Source organism: Vipera berus, assembly GCF_964194415.1.
Source record: "Vipera berus genome assembly, chromosome: Z".
NCBI lineage: Eukaryota > Metazoa > Chordata > Lepidosauria > Squamata > Viperidae > Vipera > Vipera berus.
The window spans coordinates 40,805,679-40,827,196 of NC_138205.1; the positions used below are offsets into that span (position 1 = coordinate 40,805,679).

A 21,518-nucleotide genomic window follows, 5' to 3' on the forward strand; every position below is an offset into this window, starting at 1 on the left:
GAGGGCTTTAAAATATTGTGAGAATGACTAGCTTGAACAGCTTAAAGTCCCAAGTTCATCCATGGATACTTGAATACTTCTTAATGGATATTTAAGTGGTATCTTTAGGTCAGCCATTTGCTGTTAGCCCAGCCCAAGGTGGCTGTTGGGATAAAATGGATGAAAGTCACTTTAAGTCTGTAACACATATGGGTTTATAAATCAGATAAAATGATGGCGTATTCATGTACATTCAAAGCATTTTGGTTTAGTGTGGTAGAAACCTGACCTTAAAATTTAGAGTACTGTATATATTTTAATCACACAATAGTAGGGGAGGCTGAGACTAGAGTCTACTAGTTATATAAGCAGAAGTGTGGTATTCCAGCAGTGGTTAGTCCAGGGGTCTTCAGACTTGACCCTTTTATGACTTGTGGACTTCAACTCCCAGAGTTGAAGTCCACAAGTCATAAATGGGCCAAGTTTGAAGACCCCTAGGTTAGTCTCTCAAACATTTGATTTCTGAAACTGATCAGACCAATTTATCTATCCGACATGTAGTACTGATTTCAGAGGGAAATCATTCTGAATCTGTCATGGATTAACAACTATCAGATATGCTTGCAGTACAAAAATGTGTTCCTTGGCTAACCTGGGAAGTTGAAAACACATTCTGAAAGGCAAACTACATCTGGTGAGAAAAAGTGCATGGATATAGTCATCTGCATTTTAACTTAAGTTGCAACACCTTTTACAAACCATTTAAATTAATGGTTTTATTCTTTGGGGCAGGGAAAGGTAAATAGCCTGTGAACTCTAGGTGAGAATGAATGAGGTGGCAGTTTTGTGCTGTCAGTGGTAAAATTGATACTTATACTGTTCACTTGGATAGTTTTTCTTAATCACAACATCTAGAAGATATGACACCGTAGAACAGGGCTTTTCAACCTTTTCACCCATTGTACCACTTTTAGGATAAGGCAATATCCGAGTACCACCAGTCAGTCACCCAGTAAGGTGTCAAAAACTGACCAAAAAAAGAGGAAAAAATGATAAAGTACAAGTAGTCCTCGACTTACAACAATTCGCTTAGTGACTGTTCGAAGTTACAATGGCACTGAAAAGTGAATTATGACCATTTTTCACTTATGACTGTTGCAGCATCCCCAGGGTCATGTGATTTACATTCAGATGCTTGACAACTGATTCATACTTATAACATTCAGTGTCCCAGGGTCATGTGATCAATGGCCAGGTCATCACTCAGCTGGCGGGGTGCCTGTGTGTGTGTGGGGGGGGGATCCGTGGGTCTGGTGGAGGGGAGTGGGACTGGGATGGGTGCCTTCCATCTCTCCCATTGTCCCTTCCTTCTTTCTTTCCTTTCCTTCTCTCCCGCTTTGTCGCTCCCTCCTTCCCTCCCTCCGTCCTGTGCTACGCCACCCAGATCGCAGCCTGGTTTTGGCAGGTAGCAGTGCATTCTCATCCACACAGAGCGGCCGGGCAAAGTAAAACCACTGACAACACAGTCCTGCCTGTTCACACACAAAGGCAGAGAGCGCCTGCACCTCAGCCTCTGCGCACGCACACAGGCAGGGTGGAGATGTCACCAGTTCACCTCCTGTTTTCAGGCATGTACATTACGAACTGACTACTTCTCCCAGTCATTTTTCCCCTCCCGGAGCCCAGCATTTGAGCCAGGTTCCCCAATCCTCTCCGTGTACATCATTCTTCCCATAGCTCTTCCCAACGCTGTCAAGAGATACCCATTTCTGGCCGCATTGCTACCATTGTTAAGTTACATTTGCACCCATCCGAAGGAAGAGAGTGACGCTTTTCTCCCTCCTCCAAAGGAAACAAACCCGCATCGCCACCAAGTCACCCTTCAGGCGAAGTAATCTCTGGACCCAACTTTGAGACTGTTTTAGCCTGAAGCAGAGTCGGAGAGCTGCGTCACTCTCACCATTTGGATTCTACTTTTACGCCCTGGGAATAGCTTGCCTTTCAAACCTCCAATATATATAATAGAAGGGGAACCAGCTGCAAAGGCCCGTCTCGCAGAGTCTTTCCCAAGCGACGCCTGCACTCCACTGCTGCAGAAAAAGAAGTGCTGCGTTTCTCACCAGTGCAGTCAGCCCGGGTCCTGTGAGAGGCTTAGTGGGAATGAAGCAGCCCTAGGGTCTGTGCTGCAGAAAAGCCGCAAGCTCCGGTGTTGCCTGGGCTCCTCCCCAGCTCACTTGCTTGCAGAAAAGAGGCTGCTTGCTAAGTGAGCTGGGAAGCAGCCCGGGATTAGCGTTTCTGAGTTCAATTTCTGAGCGCGACTCAGCTGATCCCGGGCTTCTGCCCAGCTCACTTGCTTGTGGAAAAGAGGCTGCTTGCTAAGTGAGCCAGGCAGGAGCCCAGAATCAGCTAAGCTGCACTCAGAAGTCACTCTCAGAAATACTGATCCCAGGCTCCTGCCTGGCTGAGACTCTGGATTTGAGCCGACCAGAGGAGAACACCACTGATCAGCTGGGAGGCTGGGACTTTGGATCCGATGCCACCAGACAGCTGGAAGTCCCAGTGGGCGGCCCCGCCACTGCCAAACAGCCAGGAGCATCGGCAACCTTCTCTCATGGCGCCAGTCAGCTGGGAGCGCCGGTGCTTTTGAGCAGGAGCGGCTCTCAAGCCCTGGCGTTGGATCTGGAGTCCCAGCCTCCCAGCTGATCAGCAGTGTTCTTTGGTCCACGGCTCAAATCTAGAGTCTCAGCCTCCCAGCTGATCGGCAGAGCAACGAGCGGCTGGCAGGCCAGGTAGCCGGGTTGCTGCACAGATCCCCCCCCCTCGGTGGTTTGTCAAGCCCGGGGCTTGATAGCCGCTCCTGCTCGAAAGGCAGGGTTTGGCGGCCAGTGAGACGCTCGCGCTGGGCTCTCCCGGAGCTGGCGGGTGATGGGGGAGGAGCAGGCCGATCGCCTTATAGGTACCTGGGACTCCGACGCGCCTTCCCGGCCATGTGTGCCTGAAGAAGCGCCAAGCAGAAGTCAATCTGGTTGCTGCACAGCAATTCCCTGGGGAGGGCGGGGTCTTGCTCTGCGCCTGCGCGCACCCTCTGTAGGGTTCCTGCAGGCCACTGCCAAGCAGCATGCTTTCCAGCAGCAAGTGAGCTGGGAAGGAGAGGAGCTGGGGGGGAGGAGGAGGTGGGGGGAAGCGGGGGGAGGAAGGCGACCCTGCGTACCTCCAGCCAGGTACTTGCGTACCGCTAGTGGTACGTGTACCACTGGTTGAAAAGCCCTGCCTTAGAAGACTAGCTTCGGTTATGAAAAGTCATTATTTACAAACCAGACAGGGCAAGTAAGTTTAAGTGTACCAGTTGGGTAGTGTAAGCTCCTTTGCTTATCCCACGTCTTGACTAGAGTTCTGAGCTTCTATGAGTTTGTGATCATAGGATGCATCTGTGGACACCCTGATATTATTGCAACTTGCATTGCTTCCTCTTTGAGGGATTTCTTGCAATTTTGAATATTTCCTGTCTTCCAGTGTGCTTCCCAAACAAGAACATAATTTTCATTGTTACAACACATGTATTATATTTTCTCATTTGTTAACTTGCTTTGGGTTAAATGCAATTCACACACCATATATAAAAATAATGTATACAAGTCATGTAGAGCATTGTGGCTCATCTACAGGATTCAAGGCATCTTAAGAAAACAATTAAGTTCCACATTCAATTGTTTTTCTAACCATTCCTCCCACCTTTCCCCTTGCTCCCAGACATGGCATAAAGAATTGTGCTATTCTGAGCATTTGCTGTGATAATTTTAGTTTTTCTTAAATTATGGGGAAAGCGATGGTAGCCTAAAACTGGACTTCTAAGCATACCTAGTCTACAACAGGTTTTGGATGGACAATAGGGACGTGGCCATATATTGCTAAAGGCGGTTGAGGATTTGGTTTCATCGAAGTTGAGACTGAACAAATTTGTAGTCCATGCATATCTAATCTCTCCTGAAATAGGTAGTTATTGCAATATGTTATTGCATGCTGGAGTTTGAGAGGGAAAACAAAAGTGCAACTTTGCATCAGTCTTAAAGTGCTCCAGAGGGAGTCAGATTATACAAAATGAAGGTATTGTAACCCATGCCTCCTCCACACCCACCCACCCGAAAAAGAGGGGCATGGACAAGTTGCTTTTCCCCTCTACATACTTTAGAGAATATAATCTGTTCTCCCTCAGTAAATGAAGGGAAAGCTAGAATCCATAAAAACTGGCTTGATTTGGGAGAGGAAGTAAGATGTATTGTCTGTTGCCTGTACAATGGAGCTACAAAAGTAGGGGGGGGGAAAGCATTTTTCATGAGTTAACCCCATTCCCCAAGCTTCCGGCAAGTGGGGAAACATGCATTTGGATTAGGATGTGGTATCCTTCAGATGAACTAACAGTTGTAAAATCTCAGTATAGAATTAGAACTATGCATTGTAATGATGGATTAAATCTTTATTAAAGATCTCCTGAGTTATCTAATTACTGTCACCTTCACTCTATATTTTTCTGTCTCTTGTAGTAAAGCTCCTAATAATATACATCTGAAGGTTGGAAGTGGTGAGATAATATATTATAGGTAATATATACTGGCAGCAACCCGGAAGAAAGAAGTGTTCAGCCACAGAAGAATGACACCATGTGGCAAGAAAAAGAACAGCAATTCCCATAACCAGTGTGATTGTCACCAACACTCAGAAGAATGAGTAGTTTTTGAAAGTGCCAAACTTTTGCTAAATCCTGAGATGCTGTTCAACTGACCAGATTAACTCCCTAGACTGATTGTTGTGCTAGAAAAGGATGCTGAACTCACTAAATATTCTAGAGGAATATATAATCATAGGAAACTATTTGCTAGAGGGAGGAAGAGAAGAGCAACATTGTTTTCAATGGGTTTCTAATTACATTGGATGCAACGGTCATGCAGTTACAGTTGACATGTAGTAGAATGTGAAATATAGATCACAATATGGGGCAGACCTAGATAGTATGAAAATGTATAAAAAGGACAAAAAAACCAACCCATGATTCCTGTTCTTCCCTCATTTCTCTTTTCACAACTCTAAGAACTTGTCATATATTCATAACTCTTAAGGAAGCAACAGGGCCATATGTGGCCAGGACCAAAAGTGAGATTTTGCAAAAAGAAAAGGTTATAGGCCACTGAAGCCAACTCATTCCATATCAGAATGCTGAATATGGTTTAGATTCTAAAGTGATGAAATTAATGCAGCACCTTTGCAGAAAAAAATTAAAAAATGCTAGAACAGAATGCTATTGTATATATGGTGTTTGCTCCACTCAAATAGCTTGGATTTACTAATTAGCCCTGTTTTGCTATGCTATAATGGCTTAAATGATCCTGAGGTTACACTTTCTCAGGAAGTAATCATCCTTACAACCACATCAGTACTTAGACAAGCACAATTTTTGTGACACTTGAAGGAGAACAGACAATCCTCTCCCGCCTTGCCTCTAGTATAGAAGAGGAACTGAAGAACTGAAATAGAATGAATGCCTTAGATAAAGAAACCAGAATAGTTGGATATAAAAGAAAGCAGGGGGGAAAGGATCTGGATCAAATTGCTTTCTTCTTCTGCAGAGGCAGCAGCAGCCACAAAAGTTTTTGGAGATTGAAGATGCTTCTTGTGATTTGGTGGTGGAGTTTTCTAGCACCAGTGGCTGTCCCTGTGTTAGAGATCTGAGTCTCCCCATCCTGCTGACTGCTGTCATGGTAGGTCAATCAAATGTGGCCAAGATGATTGTTGCTTATTAGATGAAGCAATGTTGTTGATCCAGTGGGCAATGTAGCCAGCAGGACTTACATGTGCAAAGGTTATAAGTGAGTGTATATGTGGGGGAGGGGAGAGGACAGTCATTCTGGCCTGAATCCCTTTATTCCTTGGAGGGAAAAGTCTTTGGTCCAGGCCTGAGTCCTTGCTTCACCCAGCAAACCAAGGCTTATTTAGCTTGTTCTCATTCAAGGCTGTCACAGTGAGATCTCGGAGGTCACCTGAAGAGTCTGCCCAGTGGCCCGTTTTTTGCCACTGTGCCGACCAGTGTCCCCACGTCGGTATGGCTGGATTCGTAGACCTGCCATGAAAGAAAACTCAATTATGGCTTTGGAAAGTACATATTCTCCACCCAACCATAAAAAACCCCACAGAACATCTTCAATAAATAGGAAAGAAATTATTTTACTTGCTTCTCAGTATTCACTATGTTCTAAAAAATGTCGGGATTCCAGCTTTAAAGTTTTGTTAAGAGTATCAAAAATGTGGCTGTTGCCAAGAATACTTTAGAGAAACCCTACATCTTTGCATCAGACACTAAGATTTCAGTACAAATTTAAAATAAGCACGTATCATAAAAGTATTTGTTTTTAGCTCTTTACTTCGGAAAGCAAGATGGATATAATGGGGAGATTAAATCTCCAGTCATGATGCTCATCATGTAATTTTCCTGTCAGATGAGAATTTGAGGATAAAAAAGAGGGTCCTTTTTGGGCCATTCTGCCAGACTCAATGAGGATAGGTGCTCCAAATAGATTTAGAGAATTTTCTCGCTGTTGGAAAGAGTTAATCTGCCAGGCTAATTGGTATCTGCCATAAACCTTCCCCCAAATAAATTCAGCTCCTGCTGCTGACCAATGTTACCTAAAGCCACAAGTTACAGTGGGCTTTCTTCATTGAAGCTGGCATCGCAGAAGAGGCGAGATGAACGTTTCCCCGTCCGAGCAGTAAAAGGAATAGTTTTCAAAGCTAAAAAAGGACAGTTCAGGGAGGAAAGAAAAGGGAAAAGGGAAAAAAAGAAAGGAAAAGCAGTAGGCAAGTGAAAGAATGGGTTGTACAAAGAAATATGCCTTGATAGTAAGTTGCATTACTCTACTTACTACAAAAGGTACCTAGGGAAAGGCTACCTGCTTTCTCTTAGAGAGTCTCCACAGCCATCCAACCCCCAACTCCCCATGTCATATTCAAGGTTAAGATGCCTTTGAATGAGCTATTGGTTGAGTCCGTGCACTTTCCTTGGCAATGATATCTAAGTGATTACCCAGGCTTATTTTTTTCCTCCCAGGCTTCTCAGTTTAGCAACTGACAACCTCATTTTACCAGATGTTCCCCATCCAATACTAACAGGTTGCTGCTGTGGAGAAAAATAGGAAGCAGGAGCATTGTGGATACCATTCTGAGTTCCTGAAAGAGGTAGAATATAAATCAAACAATTAAGGCTGACCTCCTCAGTTTCTGAAATTAGCACATTTGGCTAGATGCTGATGCCGTGACACAATATTAATCTCCAAATTCCCTGTTTGCACGATGGATGTATTCTTTGAGAATCCAAGGCAGGAGAAAGATATTGGTATTATCTAAATTGAGCGTGGTATCTTGCAGGAGTTAGTAAAAGCAAATGAACATGACTTCCAAAAGAAGTGATAAGGCTTAAGAAGGGCAAAAGAGAAACAAGTCAAAAAAGTCAGAAGGAAATGAATAGCTAGCCTCAGAAACTTCCTTTAAAGTCCCACAGAGCTTCAAATCACGAATCCATGTATAGCTTGGTTCTACTAATCTATACAAATTTGCCAGAGAAGATAAATCCAGATTTAGGCATGAATTGGGATTACAGAAGTAGAGATACTTATTACTTTTGCCCCCACAGCCTTTCTGCGTTTCTATTGATCAGTTTAAATAGTTTAATGTTTTGATAGTGCTTTGAGCATATTACCCCACCCACCCCTGAAGAAAAGAAATTCAGACAAGGCATGGCTTGTAATCAATAATTATCTATTTCATTGTTATTCCCTGCTATTATTAATTGGGATTTGGCAGGATAAAACTGTAAGAAAAAATATAGTTCACATTTGCAATAAGAAAAATTAAGTGGGCACTTTAAATGGATCTTAGAAATGTGCTACAGAATGCTAGCTTCTCAACAAATATGGTAGGGACCCAAAGAAGTAACATATGTCAGCTTATTGCTACCCAGAGATAAACAGAAAGATCCTCAACAGTACCCATGCAATGAAAAATATTGCTACACCTCATTTGCTTTTCCAAAAGAAAGCAACAGTATCTAAAGAGCAACAGTAACTTGGAACAAATTATTTGTAGGTCACAAAGGATCAGTTTTCCCAGTCAATAGGATTCTGAGCAGTTCTCACTTCATGTTTGGGCCTCTAGGGAGGATCTGCAGAGATTTCAGAATTTTTTGATAAATCTGTCAATTTCCCTTCTCACCTGAAATAATGTCTTCAATGGCGCCATCCTTCTCTTCATAAATGAGAGGCTCCTTCACCATCTGCTTTTTCTTCAGCTCAGCTATGAGGTCCATCTGTTGTCGCTTGGCCTTATGGGTGGGAGATTGTTAAGGAAGAGAAATTGTTGCTATGGTTACCCATGTATCATGATGAAAGTGAAGATGTCTGTAAAGCTCACCCAACAGTGATGTATAGGAAGTAAGTCCACTTATGGAGAAGATATGTTGTACATTTTGGAAAACAAGGAAAGGATGAGAAAATCTTAACCCTTACCTTAGGTACTGCCTGTTCCTCCTTGCCAGGGGAAATTGACTCCTCTTCTTTGGCTGCTGCTTCTTGCTTCTTCCACATTTGGATATCTTCCTCTGCTTTCTTTATATTAGTGGGATGAGAAAAAAATAACAATCCTATTAAGCAAACATGGATATCTCAACTAGACCATTGTTTTTCAACCTTAGTAACTTTGCTGATGAGGAATTCTGGGAATTGAAGTTCACACATCTTAAAATTGTCATGGTTGAGAAACACTGATTTATTATACAATGAGATGTTTTCCCCTCAACAAAGATTATGGCCCATTCCTCCTTTGCACACCCTGCTTTTTTTTCTTTGAAATTATCTTGATATCACATGGTTGCCATTTGTGACCTTCCCTCCTGGCTTCTCCACTGACTTCGTTTTCAGAAGCTGGCTGTGAAACTTGCAAGTGGCAATCACATAACCACAAGAAACTGTGATGTAATTGTCAGCTGGTTGTCTGGCCCCTGGATTGAGATCATGTGACTGTGAGGATGCTGCAACAGCTAAAACGGCAAGCACTGGTCATAAATACCACTTGTTCAGTGCCATAAGCTGAGCAGTTGCTGAACAAGTGACTGTTAAGCAAGGACCATTTTTAGGAGGTTGAAATAGCTTTCAGTTGTTACCATGATATTAATGCATTGATTAAGGCCGCACTAAATATCTTCCTATTGGAAGCATTCAAAAATAGCTAGGGTGAGTCCAGGATGTGGGGTGATTCTATGTATAATAAAGATGGGATATGTTTGCCCTATCTGACTGAATATCAAATTCCAGACCCTCTACTTGAATTCTGCTAAGATTTATTGATGCCTAAAATATGTAAGGCTGTTTTTGAGAGAACCCAATCTATCAGATTGTGGTCAATTTGCTTTCATAGAGTGGAACCAAAATCTATTATTCATAGTAAGATGAGCCAAGGAGGTCCTCCAATGAATTTATTTTGCCAAGACATTAAGGACATAGTTTTGCATGGGCCATGTATTACTCTCTTCTTCAGATCCTAGAGCTTCACTCAACCTGTTAATGAAAGAAGCTTGTTAGAGTTATGAGAAGTGTGTAATTGTTACATTTCTTTTAATGTATAAACTTCTCAAATATGCATGCATACTAATATGCAGAAACTTTCTTTTTTAATATTAGAAGGAATTAAGACGTAAGAATGAGCTGCTATTATTGGAAGAAACTATTTTTAACACCCTTGCTTATGAACTACAGTTACATTCATGCAATTTTCTATGAATATCATCAATAAATAGTCCTTTACCACGAGGTTGTTTTGTATCCCTGCAATAATAACTGTCAGGAAAACATTAGAAATTATTAGCAGCAAATGCCATCCACAGAATGATACTTTAAAATGAGACAAGAAAATGAGGCAATTTCCATGATGGACCATAGCTTAATAGCTGCAGTCAATTAAACAATTTGGAAGAGAACTGATGGACTCTGTCAACCTCCCTCCCCACACCTGAATGGATTAACTTCTACCTGAGCATTTTTCATAATTATTTAATTAATTTCTACACCACAATTATTGTCTTAACTTTACATCGATTTAGTGCAGCCCTCTCCAATGTGATGCGCTCTAGGTATAATGGAATTATGCATTTCATAACTCCCAGCCCAGGTGACTAATGATGTTTTGGGTTAAAGAAAAACTGGTTTAGTATATTTCAAGAATTCAAGTCTCTTTATATCGATCTTCTGTCCAAACTTTATAAAACTTCAATAGAGGAAACTACTTTAATAATATTCATATTGCAAAAATGGCACAGAAAACAGAAGAGAATAGCCATCTCGAGAATCCATGATTCAGGCATGAGATGAACCCAAATACTCTCCATGGGTCATTAGGCTACAACATATTGGAAACAGGTGTTTTGTTTTACCTGGTATGCTTTAATAAAGCGCACAAATGTAGGGAAGAACATAGTTGGGGGAGTAGTCTTAGGATTCTCCCCAAAGTACTCCACTGTTGACTCATATGCCTCCTATGGAGCAAGAAAAACAATCACTGATTCACACTTATAATTATAAGAGCCATTGTGTCAATCACAAACTCATTATTGTCTGTCTGTCTGTCTGTGTCTGTCTGTCTGTCCGTCTGTATCTATCTATCTATCTATCTATCTATCTATCTATCTATCTATCTATCTATCTATCTATCTATCTATCTATCTATCTCTATCTATCTATCTATCTATCTATCTATCTATCTATCTATCTATCTATCTATCTATCTATCTATCTATCTATCTATCTATTGTATTTCTATACTGCTCATCTACCCTACAAGGTGACTCTGGGTGGCTTAAAATTGTAGAAGCAAGTAAAAATAGTTAAAAGATTAGAACAAACCAACATTAAAATATTATTAAAAACTGGGCTAAAACCAAGCCTACAGGAGCCAAGAGATAGACAGGCCAGGGATGAGATCTTCTTACCCTGTCAACCACCTCCCGTAGTGAGCAGCCTCCTCAGGGCTCCAGGCCAACTGGCAAAGCCAGGTTTTGATACCCTTCCAGAAGACCAAAAGGAAGGGGCAGTTCTCATCTCCAATGAAAGAATGTTTCACAGGGATGGGATCACAGCAGAAAAGGCTCTTCTTGATCCTGCGTGCTTCAATTTCTTAGCAGACGGGATTCATAGCAGGCCTCTTCTGCTGGCACAAGTGGAGCGGGCTTGTCCCATCAGGGAGAGACAGCTCCTCAAATACCCTGGACCCATGCCGTGTAGGGCTTTAAAGGTAACAACCAACATCTTGAATTGGACCTGGAAGCAAACTGGTAGCCAATGCAACTTGCACAGTAACGGTGTTATAAGTGGAGCCTTATCAGCCCCCAGGTCTGTGCACACCACTGCATTTTGCGCTAACTGCAGCTTCTGAATATCTTCAAGGATAGCCCAATGTAGGGTGCATTGCAGTAATCCAGCCAAGAGATGACTAGGGCATGAGTGACCATGGATTGTGCGCAGGGCCTCACCATCCAGGTAAGAGCACAACTGGTGCACAAAATGCAAAAGTTGCACAAAGCCCCTCCTAGACATCAAGAGTTAACAATGATAAGTCACCGGATCTTTTTCCACCCATAGCATCTTGCCTGGGTTCTTTTGAAGCCTGTGGCCCCCTCATCCAGAACCTTATAGCCTCCAGGCACTGAGAAAGGGCAGTCACAACACTGCTTGGATTTTTAAGTCTATGGATGTATAGAGTTTACAAACATCCATTTAAAACATGATTTATGGTTTGAGAATTCATAAATGGATTGTGGAAAAAGAAATACAGTTTTATTTTCCCAACATGGATGAACTCTCTTCCAAGCCCACAAACATCGTATTGTTGCGACAGCCCTTTTAAACAAAGGCTCACTTTCTCCTTACCTGCGCAGTTTTACTGTCTGCCTGAAGCTTTTCCATCATTTCCGTGTTCATCTTTAGGAAATCCTTGAGTACAATACTGTCATCCTGGCGCATGAATTCTTTGCGTGCTAGCTCCATGCCCCGCTGTAGGCTTCTCACATCTTGAAGCACACTGTCCAGTGACACTATATAGGTGGGAAGGAAAGAGAAAAAGCATGGACAGGTGAAGCAAGAACAGCCAATTTGGATTACTTCCACCTCACTTACTTTCCCTTTTAGGTTCATTTTTTTAATAGGACAAATCCTCTTCTACCTATTGCCATCCTGCATTTTCCATAGGCAAAGAGAAAAAGCAGCACTCTATTTTTCATTAGGAAGCTGACTCAATGTTTTCTTCTTGCCCATAACCTGCCACTCCATACCTATCCCTGCTTTGTCCAAAAAGTGCAGCTCACTGGAAAAGTTCAGGAGATCTGGATATTTTTCTTGGATCACCCGCACTATATAATGAAGTAGTGTCTGTTTCCGGTTTGTTGATTTCATGTCCAGAAGCTACAGGGAAAAATAGCAATTAGGATAAGAAAAAACTAAGATATCAAAGCCGTTATAGAACACTTGCCCTTTCTTTTTCTTTCCACTTCTGCTTAATTCCCGTTGGTATGGGTAATGTATTATATGAACATACCTCTGATATTGTGAAGACATGTCCTTGGAGTACAGTATCAACATTCCCGATAAGTTGAACATCATCAGGGAACCCAAGGTAAGGAAATGCTGAATGGCTCAAACTATAGTAGCTTGGGGACGATTACTAGAAAGCACAACCTACTGCTAATTATAAAAGTCTGTTCTGAAATGCTGAAGTACACATATTAGGTGGTGTGTGTGGCTGATGCATAATTGGAACTCAATACCTTGCACATTGCTCTCAGCCTTAGCTCTTTCCTGATTTGTGGCCACAACCAACTTTCAAGTTCACACCCTACTATTTGGCCATGTTTTTCTGCTAAAAGCAGGTCCTACAGATTCCATGCCTCCTTCCCACCTACCGCATCAAGGCTCTGCAACCGGAATCCATAAGCTGCTCCCCGTTTGCTGCTGTTCAGATAATTCCCAAATGCCAGGACAATCTATGGAGAGGCAAACAGGCAATCAAAATGAGTCATATTTAACTGGAATCTCTTAGATGATAGCATTGATAGGCCAGGGTATAGGAAGGATATCATTTTATGTGATCTCATATGAATGGCCAACTACTGGAGGGGAAAATGGATATACAACAATGATGGCTTTGAAAGATTATACATATTCATAAAAATATGAATGGTTATTAATAATTATAACACTGATTTTACTATGTCTTTGATGCCCAGTTATCCGGGGAAAGAGTGAAAGGGTGAAAACTATTGCCCTCAGGTTCCACCCTCAGGCTTGGGAAATGAATGTCTATGGTGGCTCTGATGTCTTTATAGCATAATATTTCCAGGCATGCATAATAGACCAGAGTTCTGTATGACAATCAATTGGTTGCATCACATAATCCAATAAACTCATGAATCAAAGGAACCCACATAGCAGATCCTGGCTACTGTGAAGGTCCAAAAATTCATTCTTTCTTTCTTTCTTTCTTTCTTTCTTTCTTTCTTTCTTTCTTTCTTTCTTTCTTTCTTTCTTTCTTTCTTTCTTTCTTTCTTTCTTTCTTTCTTTCTTTCTTTCTTTCTTTCTTTCTTCCTTTCTTTCTTTCTTTCTTTCTTTCTTTTTCTTTCTTCTTTCTTTCTTTCTTTCTTTCTTTCTTTCTTTCTTTCTTTCTTTCTTTCTTTCTTTCTTTCTTTCTTTCTTTCTCTTTCCTTACTTCCTTCTTCCCTCCCTCTCCCCTCTCCCCCACCACACCCACACCACAAATTCACATAGAAATGTACTGGGAGACTTCTGTTGGTTAATGTTATTAAAAATGCCTGCCAGTATGGTATACTGAATAACTTTGAGATAGTCCTATATTCAGTCTCATGGGATTGCTGTGTGTGTGCATGCGTGCGTGTGCACACGTGCACAGGGGAATTAGAATACAATGCATGCCACTGATTTCCTGGAGGAAATGTGGTATACAAACCTAACAAATAAATAAAACAAATAAATGAAAGTATGCTAAGGTTTAAGAATATGTAGACAACAGGGTGCGACTCAGTTGTCAAAATTCTGGGAGCCAACTTAATTATTACTACCCAAGACCAAAGAAAAATTGTCCTTCAACTTAAATGGTTGTGGAGACCTCTTTATCTTTAAGGAACCTCACCTCTAAAATCTGACGCAGTTTGGTAGATGACTTGACTGACATTGAAGCAACAATCACAAAATTTAGTTGCTGCAAATGAAATGTGAGAATAACATAATCAGATTTCCTACTTGGCTTGACAACTTCTGACCTTAATTCTGACCCCAATTTCCTACCTACCTTAACTGATATACTTATTGGAACTAAGTGTAAATGTGGACATTTTAAGGTTACTTATCAGACTTTGAACATTTATATTTTGTGTACATTTCATTTTCCCATTAACACTTGATTTTTTAAAAAAAATCATGAAATTGAATATTTTAAATACAATCAGAACAAAAAAAAATTAAAGCACCATTTTAGCGGCCAGCACTGCTAGATACTGCATAAGATACTTAATAATCCTAGTTTATCATGCAAGGTGTAAGCCTGGATCTTTTCAAAAGGAGATAATTGCAACCTTTTCCCTGAGGTAATATAACATAGCTTGAGAATTTGATGACAAACCCTGATAATGCCATAGAGGTTAATTTCACATAATGGCTTGGCAAGGCCTTGAATTGCTTCCACAATCAGCACGTTGATAGAAGAGAATTTCTGTAACACTACCATCAACAATAAATACAAACCCTACAGCAGTCTCCATCACCAGTTTCTCTATGAATTTCCCCTATAGCTGGGCTACTGAATGTGAGTAAACTTTCACAGGTATTTCTGCTGAAATTTAAGAATTCTTCCCAGAGAGACTGTTCATGTTCTTAAGTTTTACTTTTTATAACAGACAAAAAAGGTTAAAAAAAACTTTAAAAGGATTTGCCGCCTGCTGCTATTTGATGTCTTATGTGCCAGATTTGTTGCTGTCTCCCCCAACAATACTGGATACTTAAAAATGCTATAGTTAGCCCCGGATCTACTTCCTATGCAAAGTTGCAATTTTCATTCTGCTGCCCTTATTAAGCCATTCAGCACATCGTGCCTTTTTTTCTGCCATCTGGAATAAATAAGAAGACAGAAAAAGAAGAAAAATACTATTTTAAAAGAATCATCAATCAGGATACGATATCAACTTTTATAACCATTTTTATACTCTTCCAACTGATATTAATCCAAGATATTATTGATTGACACCGCTTCTTGGTTATAATCAGTTGCCTGCTTTGTTCCTTACTGGCAGAAGGAGTTGTACAGTATCTGCAAAACTGCCTAAGAAGGTCATGATGTTCATGCGTTCTGTTAGGCGGGGAATTTTGCTGAATTTGATCATGAATTGGTCCTCATTGGAAAGCTCATCCTGTGGATGTTGCTCTTTTTCATATTTGCGGATTAGTGTCATCTCATATTCCGTTGGGATGAAGCGCATCAGTAACTCCAGAAAATCCAGACTGAGGGTTTGTAAGTCATATCTAAACAAGAATAAAGCAAGCCAGGAATAACTAGTTAGGTAGGAGAGGACTAAAGTGTTTGTCTAGATTACAGAACTGTATGTCGTTACAGTAAGTAACTTCCCATCACAAAATTAACCATTTTGCATATCTAATGTGGATATCAAGAACATACACATACGTGTTCACTTCAGTCTTCCCTCTTGATTGGCAGGTGGAATTCATGAGAAAATGTGGACATACTTACGTCTGAATGGCTTTGCAAATGCTGTCGATATTGAGCCCCCCTTTACGGAGGGTGATGGCCAGGTTCTTTGCCCGGTTGCATTCAATCAGTGAAACCTTAGTGGGAACTTTCGGTAAAGTTTTTGCCTTTATGGAACTGATTTCTTTGCTTGGACCCTGAGCTTTGGTTTTGAATTGTTCTTCAAAGTCACTCATGTCAAGCTCCTGCACCAAGGAGAAGCCAAAATAAACAGAGTGATATGCATTTGGTGGGAAGGGAAGAGAATAGGAAAGGAAAAAGTAAAGGAGCACCCACCTGAAGGACTTTTTCATCATTGAGTTCATTGAAGATGGTCCCATTGATCTGGTTAGGCTTCAAAGCGACCCAATTGAAAACAGGCATACGGAATTTGGTCTGTATAGGCTTCTTGATCTTGACAGCTTCCAATGAATAAGAAAGTTTGTTAGTGCTTTATAAATCTCTACAATCTCAGTTACAGATTTGTCTCTTCCCAATTTTATTTTTCCAGAAAGAGCCTTCTTACAGATTGGGCATAAAATGAAAAAGAAACTTTTATCTGTGATAAATTGGATGTGGCTAAATCTTTCTAAACAGTAGAAGCATTGAGCAATCATTGATAAAATATTGGATTGAGAAGACCTGGGTTCAAATTTACACAATTTACGCAATTTCATGATGCCTAAAGAGTGAAACTGGCTGATTTCCCCAACATATTAAGCCATACGATTGCTTATTTATTTGGAAATGCGTCTCACATAATACAAAAATTTAAACCCACCAATTAAAACAACCCATGGCATCCTGGATAAATGACATTGCCAATTATAAAACTTCATCAGCAACAGGGCTAACCTAACCCCCAGACTGGAACACCTGGGGGAAAAGCCAGGTCTTCAGAGCCTTGCGAAAGGCTACCGGGTTCTCCAAGAAGTTGCTATTCCACAAATCTGGCTTTAGCTTACCAATAGGAAGTATAGCTTATGACTTAGCAGTAATGTATGATCTCAGCCATGTGTGGCTATGCAATAAATCAGGGTTAAACAAATCACTGTTTAGCACTATATTTGAACCCAATCATTGTCTTTCAGCATAATTCTTTATGAATGCCGTTTTAAGCAGAAGCAAGAAATAAATGCAGTAACTAAATAGAGATAAACCAACTCAGCATGGAATATAAATTCTACTCACTTCGTAATTTCTAGCCCTGAGTATTCTGTAGGCTAGAAGCTAGAACTTAGATCTGAAAGATCTTAACTTTAATTTCTTTAAAAGTCTGCTGCCTCTATTATTGAGGAAAAACTTGGTAATGTTATATATTAATATAATATATTCATATGATATTTTAAGAAAGAGCAATTGAAAAAAGAAAATGTCTGGCAAGTAATTTGCCATATTTCCTCTCTTCCCAGTGTTATTGTTTTTGGTATCTCCTTTACACTTTCCAGTAAATATCAGCAAGCTTCTGTCCCCCTCAAGAAAATCATATAACATTGTTAGGAATGTAACATGTAACCATGTAACCTGTTAGGCTGAAAATCTGTTAGGTTCAGCGAGTTTTACTGAGCTCACCATGGTTCTGACATGCCCAGTTTAGAATTGCCCTGTTAATTAATTACATGTATGAACATAAACCTATAAATGATGCTTTAGATTAATTTTAAAAATCAATTTCTTTATAATTACATATTATGATTTTTAATGGAAATTTTTATAAAAGTACAGAATGAAAACACCATCTCAGAGGAAGTATCCCAACTCTCAAATAAAACTCTGAATATATTATTTATATTTAGTTATCTTAAATATTTCAATTTTATCTTTCTGTTATATACAATAAGATACTCAAGGAACTCTCTCTCTCTCTCCATATATATTTATATAAAATTTACACATGAATAATATGCAAATAGAATGGCTGTTAAGAAAGATCTATATATGCAATTTACCTGCAGTAACTGTACTTGCTGGCAAAGTTGTCCCATCAGTCATGGGAGGAGGAGGAGGTGGTGGAGGAGGAGGAGCAACAGGGCCACCCAATGTTAAGAGGAGTGGTGGTGGTGGTGGAGGAGGAGGAGGAGCTTGAGATTTAGTTACAGGCAGTGGTGGGGCAGGTGGAGGCTCACTGATCCCTAGTGAGGGTGGTGGTGGTGGTGGTGGTGGAAGAGATGTTGGAACAGGTGACAGCCCCTCCTCTTGAGAAGAATGGAAAGCCACAGAATCATTGCCTTTCATGAAAAGTAAAGGTGGTGCAGGTGGTATTTCTGGAGCAAGAGCAGGGACAGGCGATGTAGATGGGGAGGGATAATCTGAAAGAAACAGAATAGATATGTGGAATGTCTTCTTGTCTTGCCCATTGGAAGATAATCCTGCCTAAATCTCCTGGGGAAGAGAAAGTTATGTCCCAACCATATTAAAACACTTGTCCCTGTATGATAGGTGGTGATTTCTTAGCTAGTGCATATCATGGAGTGGTCTCCAAGAGATAAGCCATTTGGAAGACCATAGGGTACAAAGGTTGATGTGTTGGGGCAGTTCAAATTGGAGTATTGGCTACCTGAATAATCTTCTATTAAGACAAAACATTGCAAACGAACAAATCCTCTGTTACATACATAACCAAGGAGGAAAATTTCTAAACCATTCTTGTCCTTGATCTGCTAGCTATATATGGGAATATAGTCATATAGGGTAGGGTTTCTCAAACTGTGAATGGTGAACCATCAGGAACACATTAGCAACTTGGGATTACAATTTTTACCGAATTTAATAGATGGGAACTTTAACACAATTTAAATGGTGAAAATCTATTTGCTGTACAGTACAACTGAGACCTGTCTGTTTATTTACTTATTATGATTACCCACTAGATTGGTGGCTAAAAAAAAGATCTTGTAAAAAATATCCAACTATTATTGGATTTTTATAATCATTTGATAAAGACTACTGATAATTGTGTTTGGCTTTTCTCAGAAACACTTGTTTCCCTCTGGAATTTCTGCCAGCAAAATAGCAAATTCAAATTCCTTTGAGTAACTAAGGAAATACATGTATAAATAAAGTTCAGTATTTTTAATCCTCTTTGTATATAAAGTTGTAAGGTTCTTTAACTCATTTGCTTCACATGTAGATTAACATTTAATTTGTAGAACTGAGCAATATAACATTTTGTTTTATTCAATGAGAAGTCAGACAAAAATTTACTATAACGTATTAACATTGCAGAATTGCAATGTTAAACAATACCCAACAGAAGAAAAAACTCAGAAATATAATTCTTCATTTATATTGCAAAATGCTCCAAGTAAGGCTTCACCTTGCTTGTTCCATGAGGATGTACCTGTACTAGTTGATGAAGATGCTTCAACAGTAACAACAGGGATGACCTCAATGCCAATGATGATGTCACTGCCAGACCCCCGCTGAATCCGGATTAAACCTCTGTCTTCTAGTTCTTCCAGGTTGTGCTCCAAAGCAGAGTACTGTGGAGTTATTTTTGACTCTTGTGGAAGCAGCATTGGGAGCCAAGAAGGACTTCCTGGCTTGTTAACTTTGCTGATTTGATCCAGCTTGCTCTGAGAGAAAAAGTTTAGAGTATCATAAGTTTTGAATAAAAAGTCTAGTGAACTTATTCTGTTATTCTGCATTTGAGCAGGTTTTATTTTCTAAGATCTTGAATTTGCTGCTATGGTATGGACTTGGCATTTATTTTCCCAATTTTTTAAAAAAAAATATTCTGGGTTTATTGGAATAAACAATATTTTTATACAGTACACTAGCTCATATCAGTTTGAGGGGAAAAACATACAAAGACAGACACTTCTCAGAGATGAATGTAGCACATGTTAATGTGACAGGTTCTGAATTTCAGATACCCCTATTTTCATGATTGATCACGACATAGGGGAGATTGTTGTGTCAGGCAAATAATATAACCCAGTCAACCAATCCATTAAATCTTGAGAGATTTAATTTTTGCTCCAAAAGAAATTTGGGACTAAATTAACTTTCTTTTGTTCAAATGGGTTTAATGTCTTCTACAAAAATGCAGCTTTTCTATTCACTTTTTCTCCACTGTTTTTTCTTTACTCTTTTTCTTCCTGGGGGATGAAATAGAGCAAAAAGAAAGGGGTGGGTGGGTGAGTGGGAAGAGTGAGGAAGCCATTTCCATGACTCTGGCTTTTGCAGAGCTGATTCTAACTGCACTGCATTTTTTTAACCTTTAGGAAATAAAAGAAACAAGCAAACAAATACATTTAAAAGCCAGGAATGGGGTGGGGGGAGGACATAAATTTCTAACTAATTTTTGTGACAGTTGGGAAGATTAAACTGGGATGGCTAATAAGCTGACCAATCACTGACTAGCCATCTCCAGACTATGTCGCAGAGAAGAAAAGATGAGGGGAAGGCTGGATCAGGTCAGCCCTTTCGTGTGAATATGGCAATTACAGTTGCAAGAAAAAGTATGTGAACCCTTTGGGATTACATGGAGTTTTGCATGAATTGGCCATAAAATGCACTCTAAACGTCATGTAAGTCACAACAATAGAAAAACACAGTCTGCTTAAAATAATACTACACAAACATTAGCTGTTGTCATGTTTTAATTGAACATAAGATGGAAACATTCACAGTGCAGGGTGGAAAAAGTATGTGAACCTTTGGACTTAATAACTGGTTGACCCTCCTTTGGCAGCAATAACCTCAACCAAACGTTTCCTGTAGTTGCAGATCAGACCTGCACAACGATCTGGAGTAATTTTGGACCACTCCTCTGCACAAAACTGTTTCAGTGTAGCAATATTCTTGGGATGTCTGGTGTGAATCGCTCTCTTAAGGTCATGCCACAGCATTTCAATCGGGTTGAGGTCAGGACTCTGACTGGACCACTCCAGAAGGTGTATTCTGTTCTGTTGAAGCCATTGTTTTGTTGAATTACTTGTATGCTTTGGGTCATTGTCCTGTTGCATCACCCATCCTCTGCGGAGCTTCAGTTGGCGGACAGATGGTCGTACGTTTTCCTGCAAAATGTCCTGATAAACTCTGGAATTCATTTTCCCATCAATGACAACAATCCGTCCAGGCCCTGAGGCAGCAAAGCAGCCCCAAACCATGATGCTCCCTCCGCCATGTTTTACAGTGGGGATGAGGTTTTGATGTTGGTGTGCTGTGCCTTTTTTTCTCCACACATAATGTTGTGTGTTTTTCCCAAACAACTCAAATTTGGTTTCATCTGTCCACAGTATATTTTGCCAGTAGTGCTCCAGGTGCTCTTTTGCAAACTTCAAACGTGCTGCAATATTTTTTTTGGACAGCAATGGCTTCCTCCGTGGTGTCCTCCCATGTACTCCATTCTTGTTTAATGTTTTCCTTATTGTAGATGTGTCAACACAAATGTTAGCATGTGCCAGAGATTTCTGTAGGTCTTTAGCTGACACTCTAGGATTCTTCTTTACCTCATTAAGCATTATGCGCTGTGCTCTTGCAGTCATTTTTACAGGACGACCACGCCTAGGGAGAGTAGCAAAAGTGCTAAACTTTCTCCATTTGTAGACAGTCTGTCTTACCGTGGACACATGAACATCAAGGCTTTTGGAGATACTTTTGTAAACCTTTCTAGCTTCATGCAAGTCAAGAATTCTTGATCGTAGGTCTTCTGAGAGCTCTTTTCTGCGAGGCATGGTTCACATCAGACAGTG

The 21,518-nt window shown here is 40.4% G+C and overlaps 1 protein-coding gene across 1 annotated transcript in view; it reads right to left on the minus strand.

Moving 5' to 3' along the window:
• Window positions 1–3,450: 3,450 nt before the first annotated feature.
• FMNL1 (formin like 1) overlaps window positions 3,451–21,518 on the minus strand; it is a 102,306-nt gene continuing 84,238 nt past the window's right edge. Inside the window, exons 15-27 of the mRNA XM_081344415.1 lie at window positions 19,160–19,394; window positions 17,769–18,128; window positions 16,117–16,241; window positions 15,823–16,025; window positions 15,362–15,596; window positions 14,212–14,280; window positions 12,968–13,048; window positions 12,341–12,470; window positions 11,940–12,103; window positions 10,448–10,549; window positions 8,529–8,627; window positions 8,236–8,344; window positions 3,451–6,091 (exon numbers count right to left, since the gene is read on the minus strand). Of these exons, the coding sequence (XP_081200541.1) occupies window positions 5,988–6,091; window positions 8,236–8,344; window positions 8,529–8,627; window positions 10,448–10,549; window positions 11,940–12,103; window positions 12,341–12,470; window positions 12,968–13,048; window positions 14,212–14,280; window positions 15,362–15,596; window positions 15,823–16,025; window positions 16,117–16,241; window positions 17,769–18,128; window positions 19,160–19,394 (2,016 nt within the window). The 3' untranslated portion in view covers window positions 3,451–5,987. The remainder of the gene's footprint in view (window positions 6,092–8,235; window positions 8,345–8,528; window positions 8,628–10,447; window positions 10,550–11,939; window positions 12,104–12,340; window positions 12,471–12,967; window positions 13,049–14,211; window positions 14,281–15,361; window positions 15,597–15,822; window positions 16,026–16,116; window positions 16,242–17,768; window positions 18,129–19,159; window positions 19,395–21,518) is intronic.